The 18,689-nt window shown below is 41.2% G+C and overlaps 1 protein-coding gene across 2 annotated transcripts in view; it reads right to left on the bottom strand.

The window, feature by feature from the left end:
- The window catches only part of Lekr1 (leucine, glutamate and lysine rich 1), a 152,314-nt gene that overhangs the window by 53,659 nt on the left and 79,966 nt on the right, over nucleotides 1-18,689 (bottom strand). For both annotated transcript variants that reach the window (XM_047563674.1, XM_047563675.1), the window contains one exon: nucleotides 1,626-1,707. In XM_047563674.1, coding sequence (XP_047419630.1) covers nucleotides 1,626-1,707 — 82 coding nt within the window. The remainder of the gene's footprint in view (nucleotides 1-1,625; nucleotides 1,708-18,689) is intronic.

Here is an 18,689-nt window from a genome sequence, read left to right as displayed (position 1 = left end):
GCCACGCATTTCCTTTTAGCTTAGCCCGGGGGGCTAGCACCACCTCCCAGCTTCTGAACTGCACTCTCTGCACTTCTTGAGTTCCAAGAAGCCAATGTCACACAGTAGCTGTGGCCTTCGAGGCTGCTTCCCCCAGGCCATCCACCTGGCCAAGCCGCCCTTGCTTCCAGAGGGAGGGAAACAATGATCTCTTCTTTTTTCTTTTGCAACCACCACCCAGTTTGGCATGTTTCTTATCTCCCAGCAGCTCACTTCCTGGGCTTGGGTGGGTCTTCCAGGACTGCTGCCCATCACTGATTCACCTGGCCATGCTACAGACAGCTGAGCCACCCGGCTTACTGGACTATTAGCCTCAGTGTTATACAGCACGGATATTTGGTCCCCTTGGCTTTTGGTAACCACACTATTTTGCTACAAATAATCCAGATATACATTAATTTGATGGAGTATTTTGGGATTTGTTCCTCCTTACCTCGTTCGGTGCTTTAATTCTAGGAGTAGCCCATGGTCAACACAAACACTTGGTTGCTAAGCATTCTAAATATTTGTATTTCTTATGAGGTTCATCCCTCTAAATTACAGGAACTGAAAACCAGAGCTAGCAGATTATACATCACAAAGTAAAAGAATGTACTTACTTTCAAAGATTACTTATGTTCTATTTTCGTTTACGATTATATATATGCTGAGCCACATATGCTGTTTATACAACAAAGTAACTTTTAAAATTTCTTAAGAGAATTAATTTTTAAAAGCAATAGTGCTCTGGATATCTTACAAGGTCATTTTTTTATCATTTGTTTTCTAATATTTTCTTTTGCATTTTTTTCAAAGTTGAATCTACCATGCTAATGTTAAGAAACAATTCCAGTACTGTTTCTTGTGAAAAGACAACAAAGAAATAAAGAAAAAAGTTCAGAGAGTATTTGTTAATCTCTCACCATGCCTATTTTATAAATTCAACTTCATCATGGTATGTATGTAGGAAAAAATGCAATATACATTACATATCTGTATATATGTACATATATAAATATAAACACATATGTATATATGCCTGCATAGATGTACATACAGATATACACATATATATGCAGGTATGTATAATAAAATAGAAGAGGTCAGGTACTAGCAGTGGTATGGGGCATCCACTAGGTTTTGGAATCTATCCCCTGCAGATCAGGGTGGAGACTACCACATTCATTAGTACTTGACAAAATCCAAATCATTTTAAGTGATTTTTTTATCATTTGTTTTCTAATATTTTCTTTTGCATTTTTGCATTGTTTGCCTCTGAACAACCAGGGAAAGCATTAATATATTGCTAGGTAGGTTTCTATACTAAATTTTGGCCAAAAGGTCATGAAGCAGCTGGTAACTTCCTTAGCAAGGGAAAGAAACCCTTTCCGTATTAAAAAATACTTACAGGTCCTTCAGTACATACAATCTAGGCCAGCAGGACAGCCCAGGAGAGCAGAAACCTACTCTTACCCACAGCTGAGCAGCTGCCCTGGGGTAGGGTGGCAGGTGGGGGGTGGCACACCCTGGATCTTCCTAAATTCTTCACTTTGTGGCACATGTACAGAGCACTGCAGTCTCACAGCGTTTAATATTCACCAGCTTACGTGAGCATTTCTTGACAGTTGTCCAGCTCTGTCACTGCCCTCTGAAGTTTTAACCCAAGTGCTTCTACTTGACCCTGTAAATCTGAAATGACACAATGTATTTCTCTCATTAGCACATGGTAAGTGTCCAGATATTTTCATGGAGTAAATCATATTCCTTCAAAGTTGCCACTCAGTTCCTAAAGAACAACTCAGCTTTCAGTCCACTCAGACTGTGTGACCGCTGGCAGCTTGGCTCCTCACTAACGCCCACAGAAATAATGGATCTTGGCGGAAACTGATTTGTTGGCCTATTCTGCCCTCGTTGGCAAGCTGATCTGCACGCAGCCAATGGGTGAACTTTGCTGTCTCTAAGGACACATATGAGGCCGGCACATGGATTTCTGGCCTCCGACTCGTTGTGGAGACACTTGGTGGCCTGAGCGTGCTCTTGGGGTCCAGAACCAAGAGGCACTGCTGAGTCCTCCTGGCAGGACTGAAGCAGATGAGTCGTGCGCCTGGCTCACCGTCAAAAATTTGTTAGGTCAGGCATTTTCGTGACTTTCAGAACTGAGAGACTACAGCAGGAAATTGGCTTCCTGAGTCGCGGAATGGGGAATTTAAGCAGTATGTGAAGATTATTCAAGAATTCACATCTAATGCGTGTAGATGCAGAACTAAAAGTAAAGCAGAAGGAACAAACAGCTTGGCCTCAGTCCTGCAGCCAGACCACGTGCGAGAACCAGGGTCTGAACCCAGCCCTGTGACAGTCCTCTCTCTTTTTGGGAGTAAGGCAGAAAACAAACTCACATAGCTGGACTAACTGGTTTCTACAGAAAAAAGTAATTCAAAACACTGAAATTATAAAACTTTTATGTTTCACTTGCTCAACTAAAATGTGGTTTAATAATCTTTTTTTTGTACGTGTGATTAAACCCAGGGTATTCTACCACTGAACTATATTCTGTCCTTTTTAATTTTTTTGAGACAGGGTCTTGCTAAGTTGCTAAGGTTGATCTTGAACTTAAGAACCTCCTGCCTCAGCTTCCAGTCATTGGGATTACAGGTGTGTACCACTGCACCCAGTTTAATAGTATTTTTAACAGTAGACTTTAAAATCTTTATGAGGTCAAACAAATAACACAAAACTTCTCTCTATATAACTCTTCAACTTGCCTTTTAATCTTTGTTTTAAGGAACAAACAGCCAATTCCTTAAATCAGAAAATGAATTTATCCTAAAGAAATGTCTTGCTTAGACATAAATCTTAAGTTTTATCCAGTACTTTCACATACACTTTTATTTTTAACCAATTACTTAGTTTAAAATTTTTTAATTGTGTTTATCATGTATTACGTGATGTTTTGAAATATGTACACACTGTGACTAAACTGAACTATCCACCTGTGTGTTACCACAATACTTACTGTTTTTGTGTGTGAGAACACTTCTTAAGATTTGCTCTTAGAGATTTCCAAGAATGCAACATATTGTTATTCATTATGGGTACTCTGGAGCTCCTAAAGTTTTTCCACCTCACTGAAATTCCTTATCCTTTGGCCAACATTTTCTCACAAGCATTATTTAATTGTATCCCTTACACCACCCCATAGTTGCTAAAATTCCCATCCGGAGTCCCACGCCTGGTGTCCTGAAGTCAGTGGGTGAGCGAGAAGCATCGACTGAAGATGTCCAGCCCTGCAGGATGCTGCAAGGACGGCCCCTCACAGAGACGCGATGACAGCCAGAGGGGGACCTATCTGTAGGACGCACCTCATCCAGGTATCAACTGATACCTTCGTATGGGAGAAAAGGGGAAGTGACATGCAGGACATTTATTTTTGAGTGAAACCTTTCAAAAAAGGCATTTTGTGAATGTGCTGTTAGGTGCTGACTCGCTCTAAAGCTCATGTGGGGCTTGTGGAGACTTGTTCACACGGATTTTGACCCCACTGTGAGGAAAGCGGGGAGAAGGGGGTGCTTCTCCCCGTGTGCTGACCTTCACTCCTGGTCACAACTGACATGAAAAACAAGTCCACGTTTTGGTTTTACAGATGAGGATTCTAAGGATCAGATTAATTAATGAGCTTCTCAAAGTCCACGTGGCTAGTTAGAATGTCATCCTGTGATTCACGCTCGGGTCTACCAGACCCCAGCTCCATGTCCCTCTAATGATTCAGCCATTCCTGGATATAAAAGCTGCCAGGGCCGAGGATATTTGTCCACAAAAGTGAGGTCAGCATGGCTACAGATCTGTTATCAGATTCCCAGAATCTTTAAAATGGTATCTGAAAGACAAATGAGAAGTACTATCTTGCATAAAATGTGTAGTAAACTGGTAGAATTTCTAACTCCAAGGATTGGTTCTGAAAGTTTGAAAATCAATGTAGTCTGACTAATAAAGCCATTAAGACAAAGGTGGCGTCACCGTGCGGATTCTATGGCGCTGACATCAGAGAGCACAACTGTGTCATCCCACAGATGTCAGGACACACCTCAGTCAGAGAAGCAGGGCTCGGAGCCCATGTGACATCGCTCCTCAATGTAGCTATCATTAAAAGGAAAATGTCTTAAAAGGAAACCCCACGGAATCGGCGTTTGGCATGTGAACTTTCTGCAATGAATTCTCAACTGCCTGAGAGATGGTGGAGCAGTGGATGGCAAGAATGGTAGCTCACTGAAGGCTCATGGCAGCACTCAGAAGCATCCTGAGGCTCACATTTGGAAATTCTTGTGCATCACCATTCCAGAATTTTCCAAGCCACCACGGCCCAAGTCAAGAGGAAAAGAAAAGCTGCTGCATTTCCAGTACATTCCGTCTGCCCAGCTGCCTAAGCTCCCTCTCCCCTCCTCCAGCTCTACACAAACACAGATGCTTAGCCTTTAATTCACAGAACCCAATGAGCAGAGAGCCAATTTCTTCAAGATTATTTGGCATATATTTTATAGCGACTTTGAGTAAAAATTGGGAAAGTAAAATACATGTTTTATTTTTCAAAAACAAGAACCTCTGCAGGCTGTCAAGTGAAGTAAACAGACAGGAAATACAAGTAATGTCAACAAAGAAAACATTTTATATATGCAGAGATGATAATAAAAATTCATACAAATAGTACACAGGCCCCCAGTGTATAATTAGGAGTTAATATATTTCCATGGCTTTTTTTTAACCTTTAGCTATGTTTTTGGTAATCAAGAAGTGCTATGAGTTATTTTTTAAAAAACGCAGGACATCTTTGCTGTTCTGAATGGGGTATAAGCAGCCTAGGGGTCACCATAGGTTCTGGCCGACCAGCAGTGTCCTCCTGTTTACAGAAGCAGAGGGTCCCGCCCCTGTCCTTAATAATAAAGGGACACAGTTCGGATACACAGCAGAGGAAAGAAGCACCAGCTCAGAAGAGGGGAAGAGCTCCTCCTGGGGAAGAGGCTGCAGTCCTCTGGTGAGACAAGTCACCTCAGTTTCTGTTACTCGGCAGGACCCTGGATTACAAGGCAAAGGCCCTGATGCCCACAGAAAGGAAGGGAGCCCTGGCTTCCAACGCCCTGCAGCTGTGAGGCGGAGCCCAGAGACCACCCCAAATTCACAGCAGCACATTCTGCCAGGATGCGACTGCGTTCTTCACAGATAGTGAAGCAGCAGCAAATGGCTTCAAATGAACAAAGCAAAAAAGAACTCTTAGGCTCTCTTCCCATGAAGTCAGCCGCCTGCCGGATGGCATTACCCAGGCATCAGATTTGGGGTAATCAGTCCTTTAGGAGAACCTTGCTATTCCAAAAGGTTTCTAGAAGCTACAAGAATAAAAGGCACTCATGGTTAACTATTTTATAGGATGATATAAAATTTTGTCATGTGGAGGGCATATTAAGTTGATAGAATGTTTGAGAAGACAATAAATAAAACCTTTATAGCAGAAAGCTATTCAAACTTAAACTTCCTGAAAAGCAACAAAAATTTAAAACTCTGGTGCAAAGTGCTGTTTGGACGAAAATGATTCAAGACTCAAGCAGCAAAATGGAAAAGCAACTGGCACCCGGAGGTCCAGGGGAAATCTTTTAAATAAGAAACTGAAGGCTGCTTTTCTTCTAAGTGCCCTCAAGCACACGGTGGAACAGGACTGTTTCGAGGGCTTTGCTCACGTCCAATCCTGGCTCCTCTTCCTGCCGCTTGTATGATGACAGCATTTCAGCTTCCCTGTCTGGAAGGCGGTTACTGGTGCACAGGACTCTCCTGTGGACTAAGTGGCCTCACACACAGAAGGAAGGCAGCAGCCACAGCATGCTGGGAGCTCGGGTGCGTGCCCCTACCCTGGCTGGCGTAAAGCCTCTCCCTTCCTGGGTCACATCGTGGCTCACCTGTGGACCCCGTTCTTGTACACAGGACTAGTGTCAACAGCCATCATCTTTGTATGGGGAGGAGCAAAAACAGGCATTTTACTCATATTTTCCTATAGCAATCTACAAAGTCCCTGTGTTAGCCAGCTCTTCATCCCTGTGACCAAAGTACCTGGTAAGAACAACTTAGAGGTAGTTTGGCTCGTGGTTTCAGAGGTCTCAGTCCAGATCAGGCAACTCCATTGTTCTGGGTCACATTCTGGAAATGACATGGCTGAGGAAAGCTGCTCAGCACACAGCAGCCTGGATGCAGAGAGAGGAAGGGGCCAGGGACAAGACGGACCCCAGTGACCTGCTTCCTCCAGCCAGGCCTCACCGGCCTACAGTCTCCACCCAGCCATCCACTCCAATGATGAGGCCACAGCGCTCACACTCTAATCATTTCACCTCCGAACATCCTGTACTGGGGATCCTGTTTCCAACACATGAGCTTTTCAGGGGCTCTTCATACCCAAACTGTAACAGTAACTATGGCAAAATGTTGAAACTTCCAATATGGGCGATGGGTTCACTTACATCTTTAATTTTATTCTCTGTATTTTTCTGTGTTTGATATTTTGTCGATATGCATTGGTAAAGAGGAGCCTTGCCATAAGGGTCAAAAGTGACAGCATGTTCTGCTCCAAGGGTCTCATCAACTCTGTCCTGTGTGTCCCTGGTACAAAAGAAAACAAACCAAAAGGGGGAGGAAAACGTGCTGGGGGAGGGGTGAGATAGACTGAAACAGCACGTAAGGGACCCACTGACCTCTGAGTAGGGAGCAGACAACTTTCAGCTGGGGCTGGGTATGTACCAACAAGGGTGCTGTTGAGACGTTCACTGTCCTTTGGAACGCTGTGTTCCAGAAGGCGTCCATGCCTGAGAACTTAACGAACATCTTCTAACCTGTATCTGACGTGTGAAAAGCTGCATTTTTTGCAGGTGTTTTTAAAATTACATAAATTGTGCTAAGCTACAAATCTCATTCTAATTCTTACTTTTTTTCACTCAAAAACCCTTACTTTTTTGAGACATATCCATGAGCTACATAATGAGATTCATTCCTCTTTGCTATATTTCATGCACATTCCATATTTAATTTAGCCGGTCCTACGGTGATGGAACCTAGGTTACCTGACACTTCATCATCACAAATAACGTGCATTCAAAGCTTTCCCCTGGTCCTGCCTACCTTCAGGAGGTTTTTCAGTACGTCCCTGGAGCTGTGTTAGGCTACAGGGGTCACGTGGTTAAGTCCTGCCTCACAGTTCCCAGAATGGCACTCACACACTCTCCCACCACTCTGGATGAAGGTCCCTGCTTTCTGATGCCCACTGGAAAGAGCTGTTTTAAAATGTCTGCCAATCCCAAGGGGACAGAGTGGCGGCTGGCGGCTGGTGGAGCTGCAGTTCTCTGCTGAGCATCTCATCTCATCTCACTTCATCTCATCTCACACGTGGCCACTGATGTCTTTTTATGATTTGCCTTTCCCAATTCTCCTTGATAGCTCTTCCCATCAAGCTTTCTTCTTCAGCCCTCCATAGACGCAGCGCTTCTCAGGGTCATGAACGCTCTCGTATGTGGGTGACTATACAGGTTAGCTGTCCTCTGAAAGCAAACATTAGGTCAGCAGCGCTTGTGCCGCTGTGCTCCCCCTCTTAGCAACACGCAGGCTGCTGCGATCACTCGCCATTGATGGTTCTCATTCTCAGGCCACGCTACCCATGCTCCTGGCACTTGGTTCCAAGCCTCTGCACCACATGCGGTACCTGTCAAGACGATCTCACCTGGTCTCATGGCTGTGGATGGCGATTTCCCATCACCACCATCACGGCTACCAAAATAGAGCACCAAGTGCAGGTCAGGCCCTGGGACCCACCGCTTCACACTCACTGTATCCTCGCAATGCAAACTTAATAAAGTGTGCACTTATGAAAGCAGGAACCCTCATCTGTTATATTTATAGGAACTGGGACATGGAAATTGTTTACAAATTAACCTGTGAAACAAGCAAATGAAATTTTGCAGGAATGTCAGTAAATGTGTTTAAAATTAAGCACCCAAGATCAAAATGCATGGAACATAGATAGTTGCAATTTTCATTGATATTATATGATAGATCTTTTGGTGTTAAAATACAACTTTTGCATAAATATGTTACTTTATTTCAATAGACATTTATCTCTTATTTGTAACTAGGTTCCATGCTAGCTAGATTCTGAATAAATAGCAAGAAGATATATTTTCTTACCCTTAGATAAATTACAATCAAGTGCTTCATTTGGTTTTGAGGAATTTGTGTTTAAATAACGTCAATAACTGCTTTAAACTAAAAATTTCTATTTTTCACCGTTTAACATTATTTTATTAGTTAAATGTCAGTTATATGGTTAAAGCTGTGGAATTTCTGATCAGACATAATTGAATGAATAAAATCAAAATCAAGTCTGCTGTGTTAGATATAATATGTATATATGTTATATGATGAGCTGATAAGCATTTAGCCCTTTTCAAAAGCAATATCTGATTTAAAAATTTGTATAATATGCATTCACAGAAGAAACCTTCGCATGTGTAAAAATACATGCCAATAGAACAAAGCTATTTAATGAGTATTCAACTGTGTCAATTCCAAATTAACATATTTTAACTTTAGCAAACACTTTACAAAGCTCAGATGGTGATATAGCCACTTAGAATATTCATTTCATTTGCCATTTATATTTCAGAGGTTTGCTTCATATCTATTTTGAACAAGTATTCTTGAGACATATTTGACATTTTCTCTTATGTCAGAAGGGAATGAAATAGCATTTACAGATTATTATAAATCACATGCTAGGACAGGTGTGAATACATGGCTAAAAAGGGGCAATGCAGTACAGATGTAGTTACAGTGTCTCTGTGTGTACATGTATACATGATAGGTGGTGGTGGTGGGAGATGGAGCGGATTAAATCAAGCTAAGGAGGTAATCAGAATATTTATAAAATTTATAAGTGAATTATAATAGTAAGCATGAAAACTTTCTCTTCAGAATTGTTCATGTAAAAATGCATGTAATTTTCACTGTATTTTTATTCAGAACATTACACTGACCCAATATAACAGGAATATAATTATCATTTATAGGGGCTTATAAAATAGGACACATGTAGGTATGGGTAAGACAGGAATCTTAGATTGTAGCTGTTTGTACCACGGGTAAATTGTGTAGTTACTCTTTCTCAACTGGCAAAATGAATAGAGCTATTTGTCTAACTCATAAGGAACGAGTCCTGATAGATTTAGAAACTTTTTTATATGCTTTTGAACAGTCTTCTGATTTCTGATGAATCTATACAAAGAAATAAATGTAAGCAGTCACATGGACACACAGTCACATGGACACACACTGTGGCATGGACACACGCATTATGCTGAGGAGTGCTAGGCAAGGAACATACCACTCTGAGTATGTGCAAGTGCAGGACCCGCAGGGAAACACCAGGTCACTAACTGAAAACCTCTATGGGGCGAAAAGAAAAAGACTTAGGATCCATAACAAAGTAATCGATGGAAGATGGAAGTTGAGATCTTCGATTTAAGACATTTTCCAAGAGGGTCTCTCTCACAACCATGTGGACATGAGCCCCGAGTGAACCGTGTACGGATCCTGTGAGCAGGACGACCTCCGTGCAAGATGGAGGAGGAGGGGGCACATGCTGGGAGTGCTGGCTCTCGCCCTGCCCTCTGCCTGTGCTCAGATGGCAGTCACGCAGGCAGAGGGCGAGACACAGGACCTTCCTCCAGAGTGTTTTCACGCCACCCAACCACTCTGAGCTAACTGCATTCTAAAATGAACTCTGCTGCTCTACATGATGTAATCAAGTAGCAAAGATACCTTTCATAATTCTAAGAGTGAAGAGAGAGATCCGCAGGCAATACTCGTGGATTCAGTAAAATTTAGCTAGGTGGATGTTTAATGTAATGTCACTGAGAACAACTGTGTGATAATAAGGTTAGACTAAGTAGGCTACGATTCTCTGAACAACACAGCACTATGAATATGTTTAAAAGGAAAGACTCCACAATAAAGGAAAGGGGGTGGAGATTATAAAACTGTTATTTTAATAAAAATATATAATATTAAAAAAATAAAGTCTAGAAGGACACACTTCAAAACTTCATAACTACTTGAATGTTGGAATGTCCCAATTAATAAGTTAACATAACAGGAAACGAGAAGACCATATTAAAGTAGGCTAACAAGGAACCGGAACACCTCACACACCACCGTGGACGCTTCTCGTGACACTGTTGGCGTCGTTCGCCTGCCCCACGTAGAGAGTGCACGTTACCGGCAGCCCTGCTCCAGTGGCCTGGTAGGGCAGCACTCTGAGGCGCTCACAGACTGAGGTGTACATTAACAGCCCTGGGCTCAGGTTCCAGTTCTGCCTGTCAGTAGCTCCAGGGTCACGGGCAAGTGACTTCATCCCTCTGGGCCCCAGAAATCGCATTTGTAAACTGCAGATAATACTAGTCCTTAACACGGAAGGGTGACAGGAAGGGGTATGGTGGCTGAGCTGTGCCTGACCGGGCAACTGCTCTGTGACTGCTAGTTCTGTCCAGGCAATAGGAACTGTACCCAAACTCACAGGGACACTTTTTAATGACATAAGGACAGCACTGTGATTAGCTAGTGGGGAGAGGCTGACAAGGTGGGGACTGCTGAGTAAGGGGCCCGTTGATTTCCCAATGTCGCTATTACTCATGCTAGCAGCCCACAAACGTGGACAATCTGCAAATGTCTGTGAGCAGCAGGTACCTTCTGAGAAACCACGTGTGAAAGGTGTCTGTGTGGGTCGGCAGGCATGTCCCTGTGGGTGTCAGAGGAAAGCTCCTCCAGCTCCCTCGCTCTTCCCTGGGAGACCCTGAGGGCATAGAAGCTGTGTGACATAGAAGACCAGCAGCTACCACTGGCTCCTGATGCAGCCTGGTGTCCCTTTTATGATCCACACCTAATTAGGACTGCTGAACCACCAGGTGAGTGAGTGGCTGGCATCCAAATGAGCAGAAGAAAAAGACTTAACTGTAACAGTCACGTGAGGCCATAGCATAAGAAGGAGAAAGAAAGGGAGGGGCACATCTGTCTGAGAGAGGTGGGCGTAGGAAGCGAAGCCAAGGTCAGAGTCCACAGAATTTAAAAACCAGTATCTAAAATTTACCCCCAATGTCCTGAGAGGTACTATGTGGTCAAAGAAAAGGCAGAGAATGTGGTAGGCTAGGTCTTGCCTTGAAAGGGGGCAACAAGATGTTGAAGGTGAAGAATGAGAAGAGAAATCTGCAGCTGGAAAACACCAGAGAGTAAACCAGAGTCACATCGATGTCAGAGGAGAGAAAGGAGTCTGACAGGAGAGACATCGATCCTAAGAAGTAGACGCTGTGACCACGACAGAACTTCCTCTAAGAGTCAAGCATTCATCAAATGGAGAGAATATGCAAAACAGAGATCACTGTATGGGAAGCACAGTGTGGGGAGCAAATGAATAAGTAAACAGCAAAGATAACCTTTGAAGTCACTGGTGGTCACAAACCAAATGGCTTCTGCAAGCGACTCCTTAAGACTCCACATTTCAATGGTGGCCTGGTCCTAAAAAAGGACTTTCAGGTTCTGGTTAGTACTGTCTGCCTCGCAACTTATCTAGAGACCTAGGGAATCTAGTTTTTGAGATCACCTTCTTTGGGGCATAGCAGCACTTCACAGAGTCCCAATATCAAGCTAATCTTTTTTAAGGGCTATTGGATCTTGTATAACCACCGGTCACTGCAAATCTCCCTGGCTTTCTGTGTGTAAGATTCGCACATTTCCTTTTATGAGAAGTCCAGGTTACCTTGTTCCAGCTGAAACTTGAGGGTTCTAAAGGAATGAGAAACTGGTGAGTTAGCACATGCACTGTGCTCTCTGAAAGTCTCACTTGCAGGTAAGGTCAAGGTGGAGTTCTCTTGGTAGTTTCCTTCCCCACCATGCAACAGGTGACACCTGAATTCACTAGAGACACTGCCTTCTGCAGCAACCTTTTTTAAGAGTGGGCAGACAGCAGTACAGTGAGCCAAGGTCGACTGGAAGATACCTTAGTGAAGGCAGAAGGAGCTTTCAACAGGAGAAATCAAAATTTATCAAACTCCTATGTGATTAAAGTAGCACTTGGGATAATAACACCTTTTTGAGTGCAGATTGCTCACTGTCAGGCGCCTATCATCCGCCACTTGCCTGCCTCTTGCCTGTCCATCTCCTGCCTTTCACCTATCCATCACGCACCGCCCGAGGTTCACCACCTGATCTTCCTACAGCAATCAGAAAACCGATCGCCAATCGCCAGTGGAGCACCAGCTGCCTGCTGTTGCCTGGAAGTTCACTGTGACAGTACCTGCAGGTTTGATTACACGTGGCTGCCGCCATTTTGAGAAAACAGCCAGGCCTCATAGGACCCCTGGCTGCACTGACTAAGCCCCATCTCCAGGATCCCTCAGCCCGACCGATCACTCCCTGCCTCTGGGGCCCTCACATCAACTAACTGCTCCCTGCCGCCAGGACCCCCAGACCAACTGACTGCGCCCTATCACCAGGACCCCAGACCGACTGCATCCAGCCTCCAGGATCCCCCAACCACACCAAACACACCGGACCTCCAGGACCCCTACCTGACCAACTGCACCCCGCCTCCAGAACCTCCAGCCGACCACGCCCACACCGGGGGCTGCAGCCATTTGCCAACACATTTGGAAGCCAGAGTGGCCATCTTGGATAATCCTGGAAGCCGTAGCTCCAATCTTCAGGTGAGGCAAATCCCATCCTGAGACGCCTGTTGGACGCTTGAAGCTAATTGTCAGGTACCTCTCATGCATCAGGCTACTGAAGACTGGAAGGTTTGAATACTACAGGACTGTTAGAGTGTTTTCTTTTTTCTCCTTATTGAAAAGTTTTTAAGTTTTTATTTCTTTACTTTTTTTGCTCTTTTCCTTTTGTTTACCTGTTCCCTCAGAGTTTCTTTCTCCCTTTTTGCATGTTCACAACCAACTTCTTTTGAATACACTCTCACTCTATTATCTAGAACTTCTATATAGTCTTATCCCATTGCATTATCTTATTGTGAATCTATTTGTTATACTGAAGATAATAATTGAATTCGTTCTGTTTATTATGATAATATTTTTAATGTCCTCATAGGGGCTATTTGGTCTAGGGTTGCATACTGTCTGAACTGGGTACTGCTAATATTTATCTCCCCCTTAAAGAAAAGGTACTGGAAACCTATAGGGTCACTATAAGCTTATAGGGGGGAAATTGCAATACCCCAGATCTGCACTGCTAGAGGGGAAGATACATGAACAACATGAAAAAACAAGGGAAGAAAATGATCCAAACAAATCTAGATTCTATATTAATAAAATCCAGTGACAATATGGTAGAAGAAATGTCAAAAGGACTCCAGATTATATATGATTAAGATGATTCGTGCAGCAAAGGATGAGATACAAGAGCAATGCAGGCAATGAATGATCATACCAATTAGCAGTTGAAAGAGCAACTGCAGGAAGCAAAAGATCCTTTCAACAAAGAGACAGAGATACTCCAAAAAAAAAAAAAAAATGAAAATCCTTGAAATGAAGGAAACAATAAACCAAATAAAAAACTCAATGGAAAGCATCACCAACATATTAGACTACTTGGAAGACAATGAAGACAAAATAGTTAATCTTGAAAATAAAGTTGCCCAAACAGAGAAGATGGTAAGAAATCATGAACAGAATCTCCAAGAACTATGGGACATCATGAAAAGACCAAATTTAAGAATTGTTGGGATTGAGGAAGGCACAGAGATGTAAACCAAAGGAATGAACAACCTATTCAATTAAATAAAATCAGATAGTTTCCCAAACCTTTAGAATGAAATGGAAAATCAAATACAAGAGGCTTATAGAACACCAAATGCACAAAATCACAACAGATTCACACCAATGCACATTATAATGAAAATGCTGAACATACAAAATAAAGATAGGATTTTGAAGGCTGTGAGAGAAAAGCATCAGATTACATATAGGGGGAAACCAATTCAGATATCAGCAGATTTCTCAGTCCAGACTCTAAAAGCTAGAAGGGCCTGGGACAACATATTTCAAGCTCTGAAAGAACATGGTTGCCAACCAAGAATCCTATACCCAGAAAAACTAACCTTCAGATTTGAAGATGAAATAAAATCCTTCCATAATAAACAAAAGTTAAAAGAATTTACAAATACAAAGCCTGTGCTACAGAATATTCTCAGCAAAATATTCCTTGAGGAGGAAATGAAAAACAACAGTGTAGGTCAGTAAAGAAATTTTTCCTTAAAGGAAAATCCATTCAAAGGAGAAACCAAGTGAAGTTGAAAACCAAAAATAAGCCCAAATAACTGGGAATACAAATCATATCTCAATAATAACCCTGAACGTTAATGGATTAAACTCATCAATCAAAAGACATAGACTGGCAGAATGGATTAAAAAGAAAAACCTAACAATACGCTGCCTGCAAGAGACTCACCTCATAGAAAAAGACATCCACAGACTAAAGGTAAAAAGATGGGAAAAAATCTACAACACACACAGACTCAGTAAAAAAGTAGGGGTTTCCATCCTTATTTCAGATAAAGTGAACTTCAAGTCAAAGTTAGTCAGAAGGGATAAAGAAGGACATTTCATACTGCTTAAGGGAACCATTAATCAGGAAGACATAAGGATCGTAAATATTTATGCCCCCAAAACAGTGTATCCATGTTCATCAAACAAATCCTCCTCAATTCCAGGAGTCAAATAGACCACAACACAATAATTCTAGGTGACTTTAACATACCGCTGTCACCACTGGATAGATCTTCCAAACAAAAACTAAACGAAGAAACCATAGAACTCAATAACACAATCGATAACTTAGACTTAACAGACATATATAAACTATTCCATCCATCAATGAGCGGATTCACTTTCTTCTCAGCAGCACATGGAACCTTATCAAAAATAGACCATATATTATGCCACAAAGCAGCCCTTAGGAAATGCAAAAAAAAAAAAAATAGAGATACTGCCTTGTGCTCTATCAGATCATAATGGAATGAAATTAGAAATCAATGACTAAATAAAAAACAAATTACTCCAACACCTGGAGACTAAATAATATGCTACTGAATTACACATGGATAATAGAAAACATCAGGGAGGAGATAAAAAAATTCTTAGAGGTCAATGAGAACGACGATACAACATATCAAAATCTCTGGGACACTATGAAAGCAGTACTAAGAGGAAAATTCATTGCATGGAGCAAGAAAAAAGTCAACAACTAAATGACCTAACATTACAGCTCAAAGCCCTAGAAAAAGAACAGAACAACACCAAAAGTAGTAGAAGACAGGAAATAATTAAAATCAGAGCTGAAATCAATGAAATTGAAACAAAAGAAACGATTCAAAAAATTGACAAAACAAAAAGTTGGTTCTTTGAAAAAGTAAACAAAATAGACTAACCCTTAGCCACACTAACAAAGAGAAGGAAAGAGAAAACTCAAATTTCTAAAATTCATGATGAAAAAGGAAATATCACGACAGACACCACTGAAATACATAACATAATGAGAAGCTACTTTGAAAATCTATATTCCAGCAAAATAGAAAATACTGAAGACATCGACAAATTTCTACAGAAATATGATCCTCCCAAACTGAACCAGGAGGACATACACAATTTAAACAGATCCATATCAAGCAAAGAAATAGAAGAAACCATTAAAAGCCTATCATCCAAGAAAAGCCAAGGACCAGACGGATTCTCAGCTGAGTTCTACAAGACCTTCAAAGAAGAACTCATTCCAATACTTCTCAAAGTATTCCAGGAAATAGAAAAGGAGGGAACCCTTCCAAACTCATTCTACGAAGCTAATATCACCCTCATACCCAAACCAGGCAAAGACACATCAAGGAAAGAAAATTTTAGACCAATATCCTTGATGAATATAGATGCAAAGATCCTTAACAAAATATTGGCAAACAGTATCCAAAAACATATTAAGAAAATTGTGCACCACCATCAAGTGGGGTTCATCCCTGGAATGCAAGGGTGGTTTAACATCCGTAAATCAATAAATGTAATCCACCATGTCAATAGACTTAAGGATAAGAACCATATGGTTATTTCAATTGATGTAGAAAATGTGTTCAACAAAATACAACACCCCTTCATGGTCAAAACACTAGAAAAAATAGGGATAGTAGGAACATACCTGAACATTGTAAAGGCTATTTATGCTAAGCCCACGGCCAACATCATTCTTAATGGAGAAAAATTGAAAGCATTCCCTTTAAAAACGGGAACAAGACAGGATGCCCTCTTTCACCGCTTCTATTCAACATCGTTCTTGAAATACTAGCCAGAGCAATTAGACAGACTAAAGAAATTAAAGGGATACAAATAGGAAAAGAGGTACTTAAACTGTCACTATTTGCTGATGACATGATTCTCTATTTAGAGGATCCAAAAACTCCTCCAGAAAACTTCTAGACCTCATAAATGAATTCAGTGAAATAGGTAGGATATAAAATCAACACTCATAAATCTAAAGTGTTTTTATACATAAGTAATGAAACATCTGAAAGGGAAATGAGGAAAACAGCTCCATTTGAAATAGCCTCAAAAAAAAATAAAATAAAATGCTTGGGAATCAATCTAACCAAAGACTAAAAGATCTCTACAATGAAAACCACAAAACATTGAAGAAAGAAATTGAGGAAGACCTCCCATGTTCTTGGATAGGCAGAATGAATATTATCAAAATGGCCATACTTCCAAAGGCGCTATACAGATTTAATGCAATTCCAATTAAAATCCCTATGACATTTCTCATAGAAACAGAAAAGGCAATCATGAAATTCATCTGGAAAAACAAAAGACCCAGAATAGCCAAAACAATCCTGAGCAGGAAGAGTGATGCAGGAGGTATCATAATACCAGACCTTAAACTCTACTATAAAGCCAATAGTAACAAAAACAGCATGGTACTGGCACCAAAATAGACAGGTAGATCAATGGTACAGAATAGAAGACACGGAGACATACCCACATAAGTACAGTAATCTCATACTAGACAAGGGTGCCAAAAACTTAAAATGGAGAAAAGATAGCCTCTTCAATAAATGGTGCTGGGAAAACTGGAAATCCATATGCAGTAAAATAAAACTAAACCCTTCTTCCTCACCCTGTACAAAACTTAACTCAAAATGGATCAAGGATCTAGGAATTAGACCTGAGACCCTTCACCAAATAGAAGAAAAAGTAGGCCCGAATCTCCATCATGCTGGCTTAGAACCAGACTTCCTTAATGAGACCCCCATAGCACAAGAAATAAAAGCAAGAATCAATACATGGGATAGATTCAAACTAAAAAGTTTTTTCTCAGCACAGGAAACAATCAACAATGTGAAAAGAGAGTCTACAGAGTGGAAGAAAATCTTTTCCACACACACTTCAGACAGAGCACTCATCTCCAAAGTTTATAAAGAACTTAAAAAACTTTACACCCAAAATTCAAAGAACCCAATCAATAAGTGGGCTAAGGAAATGGGCAGATACCACAGAAGAAGATATACAGGTGATCAACAAATATATGAAAACGTACTCATCATTCCTATTAATTAGAGAAATGCAAATTAAAACCATCCTAAGATTTCATCTAACTCCAATTAGAATGGCTATTATCAAGAACACAAGCAGTAATAAGTGTTGGCGTGGATATGGGGGAAAAGGCACACTCATACATTGCTGATGGAGTTGCAAATTGTTGCAGACACTCTGGAAAGCATTATGGAGATTTCTCAGAAAACTTGGAACGGACCCACCATTTGACCCAGCTATCCCACTCCTCGGTTTATACCCAGAGGACTTAAAATCAGCATACTACAGTGATGCAGCCACATTAATGTTCACAGCAGCTCAATTCACAACAGCTAGATTGTGGAACCAACCTAGATGCCCTTCAATTGACGAATGGATAAAGAAACTGTGGTATATATACACAATGGAATATTACTCAGTCATAAAGAAGAATAAAATTATGGCATTTGCTGGTAAATGGATGAAGCTGGAAAATATCATGCTAAGTGAAATAGGCCAAGTCCAAAAAACCAAAGGCCCAATGTTTTCTCTGATAAGTGCATGACAATATATAATGATGGCGGGTGGCGGGGGGAAGAGAAGAATGAAGGAACTTTGGATGGTGTAGAGGAAAAAGAGGTGGGAGGGGGTGGGGATGGAAAAACGGCAGAATGAAACAGAGAGTATTACCCTATATATATGTATGATTACATGAATGGCGTGAATATACATTGTGTACAACCATAGAAATGAAAAGTTGTACCCCATTTATATACAATGAATCAAAATGTGTCTGTAAAAATAAAAAATATTTTAATAAAAAGAAAAATAATGAAGTAGCACTTGGGAGAATTCTAATACTTTTACCCTATACACAATCATTTAGCTTGCTGTCACACCAGGAAAGCCACTTTGAAATGCCATTTAATTTTATGGGTCTGTATCATTGTTCTTTGGGCATTACTACATTTTCTCTTATCTGTACTCCTAACGCTCTAATGTAGGCAATGAAAGCCACCATACTCCCATTTTATAAATGAAGCAACT

The sequence above is a fragment of the Sciurus carolinensis genome, chromosome 9 (genome assembly GCF_902686445.1).
Source record: "Sciurus carolinensis chromosome 9, mSciCar1.2, whole genome shotgun sequence".
Taxonomy (NCBI): Eukaryota; Metazoa; Chordata; class Mammalia; order Rodentia; family Sciuridae; genus Sciurus; species Sciurus carolinensis.
The sequence above is the reverse complement of the archived record's forward strand: the minus strand, read 5'-3'. Positions and strand labels throughout refer to the sequence as shown.